The sequence below is a fragment of the Schistocerca gregaria genome, chromosome 2 (genome assembly GCF_023897955.1).
Source record: "Schistocerca gregaria isolate iqSchGreg1 chromosome 2, iqSchGreg1.2, whole genome shotgun sequence".
NCBI classification, from domain to species: Eukaryota; Metazoa; Arthropoda; class Insecta; order Orthoptera; family Acrididae; genus Schistocerca; species Schistocerca gregaria.
Window position 1 is genome coordinate 329,310,059 of NC_064921.1, and position 12,742 is coordinate 329,322,800.

At 38.3% G+C, this 12,742-nt stretch overlaps 1 protein-coding gene across 3 annotated transcripts in view; it reads right to left on the reverse strand.

Annotated features, from left to right (window-relative positions):
- Window positions 1-12,742, reverse strand: part of LOC126336982 (ATP-binding cassette sub-family A member 7-like) — a 585,480-nt gene that overhangs the window by 14,130 nt on the left and 558,608 nt on the right. Inside the window, exons 47-48 of one of the 3 annotated variants that reach the window (XR_007565029.1) lie at window positions 12,552-12,604; window positions 8,517-8,651 (exon numbers count right to left, since the gene is read on the reverse strand). The exons of 1 other annotated variant lie outside the window; for it this stretch is intronic. Coding sequence is in view for 1 of the 2 variants with exons in the window: in XM_050001217.1 (XP_049857174.1) it covers window positions 12,569-12,604 (36 nt within the window). In the remaining variant the exon portion in view is untranslated. The remainder of the gene's footprint in view (window positions 1-8,516; window positions 8,652-12,551; window positions 12,605-12,742) is intronic. One more of the 3 variants, XM_050001217.1, reaches the window with a different exon arrangement.

Genomic DNA, 12,742 nt, shown 5'->3' on the forward strand with positions numbered 1-12,742 from the left:
CCAGTCTGGTCACAAAAATTACCTATCCCATCAAAGGCAGGGCTACCTGTGAAACCAGTCATGTGATCTACAAGCTAAGCTGCCATCACTGTTCTATATTCTATGTGAGCATGACAACCAACAAGCTGTCTTCCGCGTGAATGCCCACCAAAAACCTGAGGCCAAGAAACAAGTGGACCACCTGGTTGCTGAGCACGCTGCTAAACATGACATCTTTCATTTCAATGACTGCTTCACACCCTGTGCCATATGGATCCTTCCCACCACCACCACCGCCACCACCACCACCACCACCACCTTTCTGAAGTGCACAGGGGTGAACTTCCCTGCAATATATACTAAATTCACGTAACCCTCCTGACCTCAACCTTCATTAGTCATTGTCCTCACCCATCCAGCCTACGTTCCCATTCCAGCATTATGCAGCCCTCATTCCACCATGCAAGTCATTTTACTTCTCTCCTTTTTCGCTACCCCCCTCTCCCCTCCCCTCCCCTCCCCTCCGTCGAACCTCCCGACTGCACAGAGCTGCCCTATCCTCTCCAGCTTGTCCCTGTGTGCTCCCCAGCAGTACTGCACTGTCCCATCCTTACCCTACTATCCCTAGCCTCCTCTTCACCCCCACCACTCTCATCATGCACTGTTGCTGCTGCTTGCAGTGTGGCTACAGTTGCCGGAAACTGCAGGCGTGTGCGTGTGCGTGTGCATGTGCGTGTGTGTGTGTGTGTGTGTGTGTGTGTGTGTGTGTGTGTGTGTGTGTGTGTGTGTAGTATTTCCATTATATGGTGAGTAGCAACTTTACTTTTCATAATATTGTTACATTTCATCCTGGATTTTCCATTGTTTGATTTTCATCTGAATAATTTCTTTTATCTCGTTAACATTTCTCCTGTCTCTTCATCATCTGTGGCTCTAGTTGGAATACAAACATATACTACAGCAGTAGGCTTGGGTTTTGTGCCTATTTTTGATACAATAATAATGCGTTCACTGTGCTGTTCATAGTAGCTTGCCCATATTCCTAATAGTATTCAAGGTTTATAAGAGTTAAGGTAAACTGTGCAATTCATAACCAATACTAAAATAAAAGTATAAACTATGGAGTTTTACACTCTGCTGAAAAAATCCATAACAGATTACTTACTCACATCAAGCAGGAAATGGAAATCCCCAGATATTCAAATACAAAGGAAAAAAATACTTAATTAGCAATTCCCTCTTCACAGCATAGTCCTCACAGCTGTTTGTGTGGTGGTGGTGTTATCAGCCGGCTCATGGGACAGCGATTTCTTAGTCTGACTACTGTAAGTCTCTGACAGATGACTGAATGTTGCTGGAAGCCCACTAACTGTTCTCACATGGTAGGGAAAATGTGAAGGTTTACAATGTGCTTGGTGCACAAAACTGCAATCCTCCCTTGTGGTGATCAACCCGAACATCAATGACAAGCAAGTATGCCTACTGTTATGTTATGATGTAGTCCAGCATGGGGCAACTGTCAGATCCGAGTGCCCCATAAATCTGGATATTTCAAGATCTGACCAGCCGCCCAAATGAAGATCCACAATGATGCCACTTTAAAACTCTGACTGGTGTGTCGATATTGTCATCTTACACAAGTATGTGGTGCATCTATGTCTTTCATGGTGATCACTCAACACCTGATGCTGTCCACACTCCTACTAGCCTAATGCAGTCATGTGGGTGTTCTACCTGTCACAGAGAATTACAACTTTAATCATTTGTATTCCCGCCGATGGTGTGTACACATATGAAGGTCCATTTAGACCTGACCATGTCTTCTGGGTGCATAAATTTTTCTATCACGCAGTGTATGATATTACTCAAATGTTCATGACATTGCAGCATACTTGCATCTCTAGTTCTGAAAGTACACCCTTAATCTTGATCTTGAGCTCTGGTAGTGAGCATGGTTTAACAGCGTACTTACAGTATCTGCACAGAAAGAAACCAAATCAAATTGCAAACTCTTGGTGGCAAATTCATGTCACCACTGTGAGAAGTGACCCAGCCAGGGAACCTCTTGTAATAAGTCCATCGTTGCAATCAATGTGTGACAAGTAGAGACATCTTACTGAAACCAAACCTCTTCAGCATTCCTATAATTCAGTTCAGTTCAGACCAAAAAAACTCTTTAACATATAGTGGTAGCATTCACCATCCACTGTTAATGCATTTCTAACAATGTCTTCGGAGAAGTAAGACCTAGTTAAACACTCAGCCCAAACTCCACACCACACAGTCAATAGTTATGAATGTAATAGCTTCTCCATAATTATTCCAGGGTTTTCTCTCTGCCACATCCTGCAGTTTTACTTGTTCGTGAAGTCATTCTTCAGAGGGTGAACCTCGTCAGTGAAGACTGTTTTCTTGATAAAATTGTTGTCTGTTTTATAGGCCCAAAAGTGCTGATATCTTTTCAGAATTCATTGCCTGCTGGTGCTGGCAATATCCAATTGTTATGAATTTCAGCAAATAGACTTCACTGGACTTAAATCAGTGTTATTACTGAGAATGATGATGTATTTCACAGAAAGACTAACATGAGGATGCCCTGAGGTTCAAAGCTCACAACTGAACTGGTTTTCTCACATACAGCAATCAGCCTAATCACAGTCGACTTATTCAGAGCATTATGTTGGCCAAACATTCCACATAGTTTGCAAAGCCTCTGCCAAACACTCGCTGCATTTTTCATTATGACAGCTGAAAATATTGTAACTGTGCCATGAACTTAATAGAATACAGATGTCAAGCATCCTTTATTATTACATAAAAAGTTGAGGAGAGCAGCAGCTTCCTTCATAGTAGATGTTTTTTGCCTCTTACTGTACATATATGGAGTAATCTACAAATAATTCCTATAATTATCATTCTGCATCTACAACAGTACTCTCCAAACATCTATGAAATGCATGGTAGAGGGTACTTCTAACTGTGTCAGTTATTAGGTCTTCTTTCCACTCCCTTCAGGTATGGAGTGCAGGAAGAGTGACTGTTTAAATATCTCTGCCTACACTTTAATTAATCTAATCTTGATCTCACAATTGCTTAGGGAGCAATGAGCATGGAATTGTAGTGCATTTCTAGACTCATAATTTAAAGCTGGTTCTTTAAACATTTTAAGTAGGCTTTCATGAGATAATTTACTTCTTAACTTCAAGGGTCTGCCAGTTCAGTTTCTTAAATATCTCTATGACACTCTCCCACTGGGCGAACAGACTGTGACCATTCATACTGCCACTGCCTGTATACATTCAATATCCCCTATTAGTCCTATTTGGTATGGGTCCCAAACATAGTATTTGAGAATGGGTTGCACACGTGATTGAAAAGCAATCTCCCTTTAGACTGATTGCATTTTCCTAGTATTCTAACAATGAACTGAAGCCTGCTACCTGCTTTCCCTATGCCTCAGACTATGTGATCATTCCATTCATATCTCTGCAAAATGTTACACTCACACATTTGTATGAGTTGACAGATTCCCAATGGGTGTCATTGCTATTGTAGTCATAGGATACTCCATTCTCTCATTTTGAGAAGTGTACAGTTTTACATTTTTGAACATTTAAGCCAAGCTATCAATCTTTGCACCACTTGAAGAACTAACTGAATATTTGCAAACAGTACATTATATATCACCTGTGACAGGTCTGAGGTTGCTACTAATGTTATCTGCATGGTCAGTGATAAACAGCTGAACAGTAAGGGTCCCAAAACAGTTCCTTGGGAGAAACCAAAAGTTGATGACTCTCTATCCAAGTCAACATGAAACATCCTCCCTACCAAAAACATCTCAATCCTGTCGCATATTTCAGTTGATAACCTGTAAATCTTACTTTTGATAATGAACATGGATGTAGCACCGAGTCAAATATTTTTTGGAAATTGTGAAATATAGCATCTACCTGCCTACCTTGATCCACGACTTTTCAGGATGTCATATGAGAAAAGTGGGATGTTTTTTGGAATGCATGCAGGTTGCTATGGAGATGGTCATTCTGTTTGAGATACCCCATTATGTTGAAGGCAGAATACTTCCTAATATTCTACAAGAAATGGATGTCGAGGATTGGTAGAACATTCCGAACCTTGTTTACAGAGGCTTGATGACTGTTGAAAAATGGTGTCATATATCTGTGTATATCTTTGAAGTGAAGTGAAGTGTGGTGTGGCACTCAATAAAAGTTGATTGGCCTGTCATAATAGATGTAACTTACTTCTTGTACTCTGACTTAAAAAAAAACAAACTGTTATGTTATTTGAGATATGTGCATGAATACTGTTGGAAAGAGCAAACTCTCAAATTTTACATGGTTACTGCTAGGGAGCAGCAGTGTAAGTCAGTAATAGCTGTTCAACGCGACTTTTGTATTAGGTATGGTGTGGATCCTCCTAAAACACAGAGCATTACATGGGCATGAATACTTTTGAGAAACAGGTTGTTTGTGTAAAGGCAAATCGCCAGGCCATCCCCGTGTGTCTTCAACAGATGTTGATCGTACCCACCATAGTTTCACAAGGAGTCCACAGAAATCCTGATGTTTACACATGAAACAGTACAAAATTCAGCTACTGCAAGTTCTTCATAAAGTTGATAAACAAAAACATGTGAAGTTCTGTAATTTATTTCTTGGCAAGATGGAGGATGACAGTTTTCATCCGCACTTAGTGTTTAATGACAAGCAAGCTTTCATTTATATGGAAAGGTGAACTGTCATAACGTGAGAATAAGAGGTATGGAACAACCACATGAAGTTGTAAAACATGATAGGCACTCTCCAAAATTTAATGATTTTTGTGCAGCTTCACTGGAAAAGGTGTATGGTCCATTTTTCTTTGCTGACAACATTGCTGCAGGAAGCATATATCTCAATATACTTGAGAACTTCCTTTTCCCACAGTTGGAGACTGATTCAATTGACTTCATTTTTTAGCAGCAGTATGGGGCACTGGCATCTGGAAGTGTGGGAATTTTTAAATCAAAGGATTACTCAATGATGGATCGGTTGCATTCGACCAAATGATTAAGCCTTACATTACTGGCCTCCAAGGTCACCAGAACTGACTGTACGTGCTTATTTCTTGTGGGGGTTCATAAAATACTCTGCTTATGTGCCTCCATTACCAACAACAATGAACGAACTGAGTCCTCACATAACAGCAGCTATGGAAGCTGTAACTCAAGACATGCTTGCTGCAGTGTGGGAAAAATTTGAATACTGCATTGACATATGCCATGGATGGCATATTGAACACCTATGAAAATGTATGAAAGAAAGAGTTTTGAGTTTCCTGTTTGTCAAAAAACAAAACTCATTGTACATGTTTACTAGTTTCAGAAATAAAGATGTGCCCAACTGTATAATTCTTTTTATACACCCTGTATTTCTACATCTACGTCATTGTGTGTAGATAAGGACTAGTGATAATGTGTTGTTACAATACCTTACAGAAACAGTATATACAGTGACTGCTTCTTCACGCACGCCGAGATTTATGGAATAAATATGTTGGTGAATTAATCAATTTTCACTTTGGAGAGAGAGAGAGAGAGAGAGAGAGAGAGAGAGAGAGAGAGAGAGAGAGAGAGAGAGAGAATGTAAAATGCATTCTTAATGTAGCAATCTAGATACTTCCAGAAAAATGGCAATTTGTGTTTTTCCATACACTGAGTGTTCATTTATGATTTGGTAAAACGCAATAAAAATTTATGGGCCTGTGACAGAGGCAGAATTAATGTAAATAAAATTTCATTTTTGTCATGCTGAGCTATGTTGCAAGACAATGTAAATTAAGTATCAACTTTGAAAACAGGATGTAAACAAAATATGCCGTAAATAAAGTGATCATTTGCTTTGCCCAAATGGATAAATTTTAATACTGTGTGTTGATAAAATTAATTGTTTTGGGTGGCTTATCCCCAAAAGAATGTCATCAATAGTTGATGAATGTTTTATAAAATGGATACTTTTCATTTCGAACAGTTAAGAAGAAAGCTGCTGAATTGAAAGGTGTTAGCCTTCCCCTGTAAATTCAGAAGCCTGACATCCAAAAACTACAAGAAGAGACTGAAATTTTGAGAAAGTGCATACTATGGTATTGGGCAAATGATTATTAAAAGTGTGTGAAACAGCCACAGGCATGCCAAATTTCTGCAATGTTTGGTCACTCGAGTCCAGTTGGTTCTGTATGTATTTTTCAGGCATGAGTCCATCACTTCATACCATAAAGAAAATAGCAACCAAATGAGTTGGTCAAAGTATGAGGACTGGCACAAAAAAAGGAAAAGTTTATTTTATGCACTAGAAAGTCTCTAGTTAGTGTTCTCTGAGATATAAAAAAGGATCTTACTTGATGATTATCTTGCAGTAATAATAACCAAACTTCTGCAACACCTTCTATACTCTTTTTGACAAGAAGAAATGCTAAGTACAGCCATCTACATAACGGAAATAAAAGTAAACTTGTATTCTCAGCATAGTTCAGCAGAATCATACTAGGTTCCAACCCTAAATAGGACAAAGGGAATCCCTGTCAGATTCTAAACAGAACTGGTGGCCTCTCTTTTAATCATAATATTCAAACCAACACTGTACCCAATACCTACCTTTCCTCTAGTTATGCATGCTTCCACACCCTTGCATTTGTCCTCTAACCATTTCTGATCAACCAATTTGCTCTTTCTGTCACTCTCATTTTGTTAGACTTACCCATAATTATTTTATCTTTTGAAAGCAAACATAAGAACTAGAATATTCAACTTGTGCATTGTTTATCTCGAGGGTGCTTTCCATACAATGGTCTAATTCTGTAACACAATATTTTCACAGAGAAGTCTGTGGTTCTGTTCTGAATGATGAATTTCTTCAGTACTGGTATTCATCACACTTAATTGTTCAGTATCTGTTAGGCTTACCAACAAACAAAATTTACTTGTGCTTTCAAAGTTTTTATTATTTCTAGGGAAATGCTTCCAGCTGTGCAACTTTCCATTCCCAGTAAATGTATCTCTTTGGATAAGATTTGTTGCACAGGTATATAACCATCTTGTCACTGTCTTAGCTTTTAGTTGTTACTGCACCACCTTGGTTACAAGGTAATTTTCTGTGCCTCATCACCTATCCCCAATATTACTGATATCTGTCAAAAGCAACAAGGGGTTGTTTAGTGCATGCCATTTTCCTTTAGCCCTCAATTCCCTAATATGTCTAAAAGCTTTGGTCATTAGCACTTTTTCCCCTCTCTCTGCAAAACTTCTTTCGCAAAGAAACCACTCACTACCACGGTATTTGCCATGTTCAGTTTTGTTTCTTTGTGCTGTGTTTGAATAGTTTGTCCTGGAATGAATTATGAAGCTGTTCTTGATCCTTCATGGCAGTACATGAAGACTCCTCTGGAATGAACACTCACAATTTACAGCAAGAAAAGAAAAATATTAGTGTATGTTTGTGGTTGAGGCTTCCTTGATACTCCTGTTTAATGGGCCTCCAGGACAAGCGTGCACAATATGTTGACTGACATTACACCACAGTTAGTATTTTCTGAGGTCTATCATACCCAGTGTTCTTCAAATTTATCCCAGAGAAAATTGTTATCACCACTTAACCTCCACAAACCATGTTCTTGTCAGTAATAATACATACAAACAACCTAAATTTGAGTAGCATGACAAGATTTTGAACCCACTACTTCAGCTCAAAATTCTAGTGTCATAACCAATGTGCAACCATACTCGGTTCCATTAAATGGAGATATTAAATTGCCCTACAATGCCTGATATGGAACCACTTTTCAGTTTTCTGTATTGGGAAAACCATCACTGAGCTTTTAGTTAAACAGAAACACAGTCTCAACTGGCACTAAGTGACAGCCTGTGTCACAGACCACAATATGTAACATAATATTTGCATGTTGATGGTGTAGCCTGCTTCTCTGTGTCTGGGTTTTCACAAGTGGGAAAACACTCTACAATTTAAGTTAGTTCCTCTAAATTATGTTGTCCCAACATTATCCCAGGGGCATGGGCACCCATGATTGCCTATCAGCTTGCCTGTGGACAGGCATAAGCATAGGCTGCTTTCAGGGCAGTCCTAATGCTCACATTTCACATGGGTGTGAACTACTTGGCCACCACTGCCCCACCCCTCCCCAAAACAATCTAGCTGGAACAAGTCAGTCTTGTTACTGACCTCCAGTGTCTCCAGGATTATTCATTCCCATTTTATAGCTCTTCCTGGTCTGGATTTCTCTGGCTGCTCATCTGTTTTTATTGAATTGTCAATTTCTCCCTTGTCCTATCTTGTTGTATTTTGATTTATTCATTTATTCCAACATAGACCTCTTCTATAGGATAAGAGAAATCACCAGTCCAAAAGTATGTGTGTGTTACTGTAAGTGACTTGCTGCCACCTGGTAAGTAGAATTTGTCTCCATCTTTATCAACAGGATAAGTTTTATAACTGTGATCACCACCAAATCACAATGCATACCAATGATTTCGGGTTGCTCTGAAGAACTCGTAATGTCCACGTGACAGCTTATCAGATCAAATTTCTAAGTAGAATATTTTTTATCCACTGGAGATTCTCAAAGCCTTGCAATATCTCCTTTTGTCACATTGACACCTGTTGGAAAATATAAAATTATATAGTGGCATTACTCATACTTTAGTTTCTTTTTATTTTAGATGGAAAAACATATTATCAATTTAAAACTCACAATTCTAGATTTAAGGTAGTTCCTGGTGATAAATGGGTTGAATCCAAAGAAAATTGCAATGTTCACCAAATTATAATTATATACACATGAGACTCTCATTAATCCGGCTCTCAGTAGTCCGGCCTTTCAGTAATCCAGCGCTCATCCAAAAACATGTTCACTGTGCTTAGTTAAACAATGTTTTATATACTGTATTTGAAATTGTTGCTTTCTTTACAGTTCAGATTCATGTCTTTTAAACAGAAACACATTACGCTAGACCTCAAGCAGCAACTTGAAATTTTAGATAAGTTAAATCGAGGTTCTTCACAGGAGGCCATTGCTGTGCAGTCCAATGCTGTGCGAGCAATTATTTATGACATCAAAAAGAAAGATGTTATTCGACAGTACTCAACACAAATGGATAGTGAGTTGGGAAAATGGGAGATTATGCGAAAGAGTGAGAATGAAGAACTGGACATAGCTGTTTACAGACGGTTCATACAACAATGCAGTAAAGGAATTCCAGTCAGTGGCCCAATTATAAAGGAAAAAAGCCAAAACATTCCACGTGTGAAAAATATATCTAAAAACAAAGAAGTTGTGACTCACCAAACAAAAGTCCTGGCAGGTTGATAGACACACAAACATACACACAAAATTCAAGCTTTCACAACCAACGGTTGCTTCATCAGGAAAGAGGGAAAGATGAAAGGATGTGGGTTTTAAGGGAGAGGGTAAGGAGTCTGTCCAATCCCGGGAGCGGAAAGACTTACCTTAGGGGGAAAAAAGGACAGGTATACACACACACACACACACACACACACAACACACACACACACACACACACTTGTTGTGGTGGCAGTGTTTGTGTGTCTATCAACCTGCCAGCACTTTCGTTTGATAAGTCACATCTTCTTTGTTTATATGTATAAGACACAGCAGCATTCAGCAGCTGACAGTCACCAGGGAAAGTCGCTCAGTTAACGATAAGGATGCTGATGAGTTCGTAAGCAAGATACGGAAGATAATAGAGGAAGAAGTTTAACTGCTGATGCCTTGTTTAATGCTGACGAAACAGGGCTCTTTTACAAGATGCTTCCTTCAAAAACATTACGGGAGTCATAAACTGCCGTTTATGGTGATTGGAAAATCCCATCATCCATGTTGTTTTCAACAAACTGACATAAATACTCTACCAGTGCAGATTGTGCTCAGAAGAAAGCGTGGATGGACAGACAAATATTCTCTCTGTGGTTCCATGAAACATTTGTACCAGCAGTGAGAAAAAACCTAAAGAAGAAAAAGCTTCCATTGATAGCTATCCTTATAACTGACAATGCTCCCAGCTTCTCTAAAGTCCGATGATCTACATGTACATGCACTCTTTCTCCCACCCAATGTGACAGGCTTAATTCAGCCCATGGACCAGGGAGTTTTGGAATCAATTAAACACTATTATTGACATTCACTTCTTGTCTCCTTGCTGAACGAAAGTTAAAATGACTATCGAGACTATGCTGAAGGTGCAGAAAGCAATTAACATATGTGGTGATGTTTTCCCAGCAGCCGAAGCATGGGATAAAGTGAAGAGCGTGATGATGAAGATGTTACTAAGTGGCTGAATGAAGAAACTGTGATAAGGACCAAACTTTAACAGACGAAGAAATAATCAAAAGCGTGCAAGAAAGTAATGATGAAAGTGATAAAGAAGAAGACACAGGAGGAGCGAGGATGAAGATTCTCCAATTGCTGGTGCTGAAGCTCCTATGGTCTTCCTGGAGTACCTTATGCAACAACCAGATACTTGCAGTACCAATGTAATGCTTGTAAAGCGGTTGTGTGATAAAGCATGCCACAGTCATGTATCATCATTACGACAGTTAAAAATTAGGGACATGTTTCATAGTGAGTGATACGACTGTATAATTATTTACAGTATATACTCAAGGACCACGTTTTCTTTGAAAATTAATGTATTTTTTTATTTAATAAAGTATATCCTGTATGTTTTAAAACTGTATCCTTCCGTTTAATAAAGTACAGTACTCTACATCCCCTATGTTTTCAAAATAAATGAATAAAATAATAAAAATTAAATTTCAGGCACTCAATAATCTGGCACTTCCGCGAATGGCCGGATTAGCGAGAGTCTAGTGTATTACTATCCACAGTTTTAATTTTTGGTTAACACCTACTCTACACAGTCTCCCAGACATAAACCAATTCTTTGTTTAGGTTATATGGCTATGGACATTTATCCTCATATAATATAGGTTCGTAGAGTGTCTGCTTCTTAATTTTCATCAGTTAAAGAAATAGGTAAATGAAATCAAATAAAGCCATGAAGATCCGCATGAAGCACATTCCAAAGGGGCATAATATCAAACAAAATGACTGACATTTAAAGATGCATAAGGCAATACACTCAAGAGACATATCAGAAGGAAGTGTCATAAAGTTTACATTAAGAATTAACCACAAGAACAAATATGAAATATAATTCCTCAGCAATGTTTAAACAGAATTAGAAATAATTCAATTGACATATCTGCACAAAAAAGAGGTTGCAAATGTTATGGGTGGTGCTCTAGGAGATGCAAATGGGCAATTTCTTGTTGATTGCCTTTCAAGAGTAAAATAATAAGTGACAGCAACTATCAGTCTTCTCAATGAAATGGTGATAACCTATTTGAGGAGGGGTCTTGATTCTGGAAGATAAAGAGATACCTTTCATAAGGGCAAAGTACATGCAGAAAACTATCCAGGGTGTGCATAAAGTCCGGGAATACTTTCAATTATTTATTGCACAAGAACCAAACATTGTACAGATATCTCACATATGTCATTTAGAAGAGAAACCCTGAAAGTTTTTTTATGTATACCACCACAGTGTAGTTTGGTAATTTTCCAATAGTCAGCACTAGTCGCAAACATGGTGAGTTCAGGTGCCGTGCTAGAGAAGGGGACAGCTCTTTCATGAAATGGCCTCTCCAATCACCAGATCTCACTCCGTGTGATTTCTTTTTTATGTGGGGACACATCAAAGATCTGGTGTATGTTCTGCCTCTACCATGTGATGTAGCAGCTCCGGGAGAGAATACAGGAAGTGAATTTGATCACCGTATTGCCGTTGGCCGGGTCACTCATGTTTAGCATATCGAATGTGTGTAAGAAAAAAACTTTCAGAGTTTTTCTCCAAAATGCAATATGTATGACATCTGTACAATGTTTAGTTCTTGTGCAAGAAATAATTGAAAGTGTTCCTGAATTTTACACACACCCTGTACTTCGGAAATGAGAAAATTGAGGGATTTGCAGTACAAATTGTTGAATATCCAACCTATTACATACACTTTTGAGCACTTCACAAGCCATCACACCATGATCAGTACCTAAAAGAACATAAAGTAAAAAAATAGGTGCATTTAGGTGTAAATACAGTCTTACAATGCCAGGTTGAGACATTTTCATTCTGATCTCATAACTGCCATTTGACACAATCAGTTCTGTTATGTACAACATATTCACAGAAAATTTTTATCGCGCACTACCCTATTGTTCCATTAAATGGTAAGGGATTTTGTACTATGTTACATTAATTCTCAAGATCTGATATTTTTTGTGACACAATGCAGCTATATATTACAAGTGAAAGTTGGTACATAAGTGCATATTATAAAACAGAGCAGCAAACCATAGTCATATTTTATCACAATAAAGACACACACTGTATCCTGTGTGTACCACAGATTGTTCATACAAATATTCTTACACTTTATTGATAATGTACGTTACTGAAATTTCAGAAAATCTTTACTAATTACCTTAGTGAGCATCGATCTCAACCCATATTCTCCATTGCAAAGTGCAAGAACACCTGCAACACAATGATAATAGAAAGTGATTGTTTTAGTGGTGATTTTTCAAGAATTGTGTACCATATGAAAATAAAATTGGAATACTGGATAAAATCAACAGTTTATCACTAAAACTATCAATGCAGCAGCACTTTTTT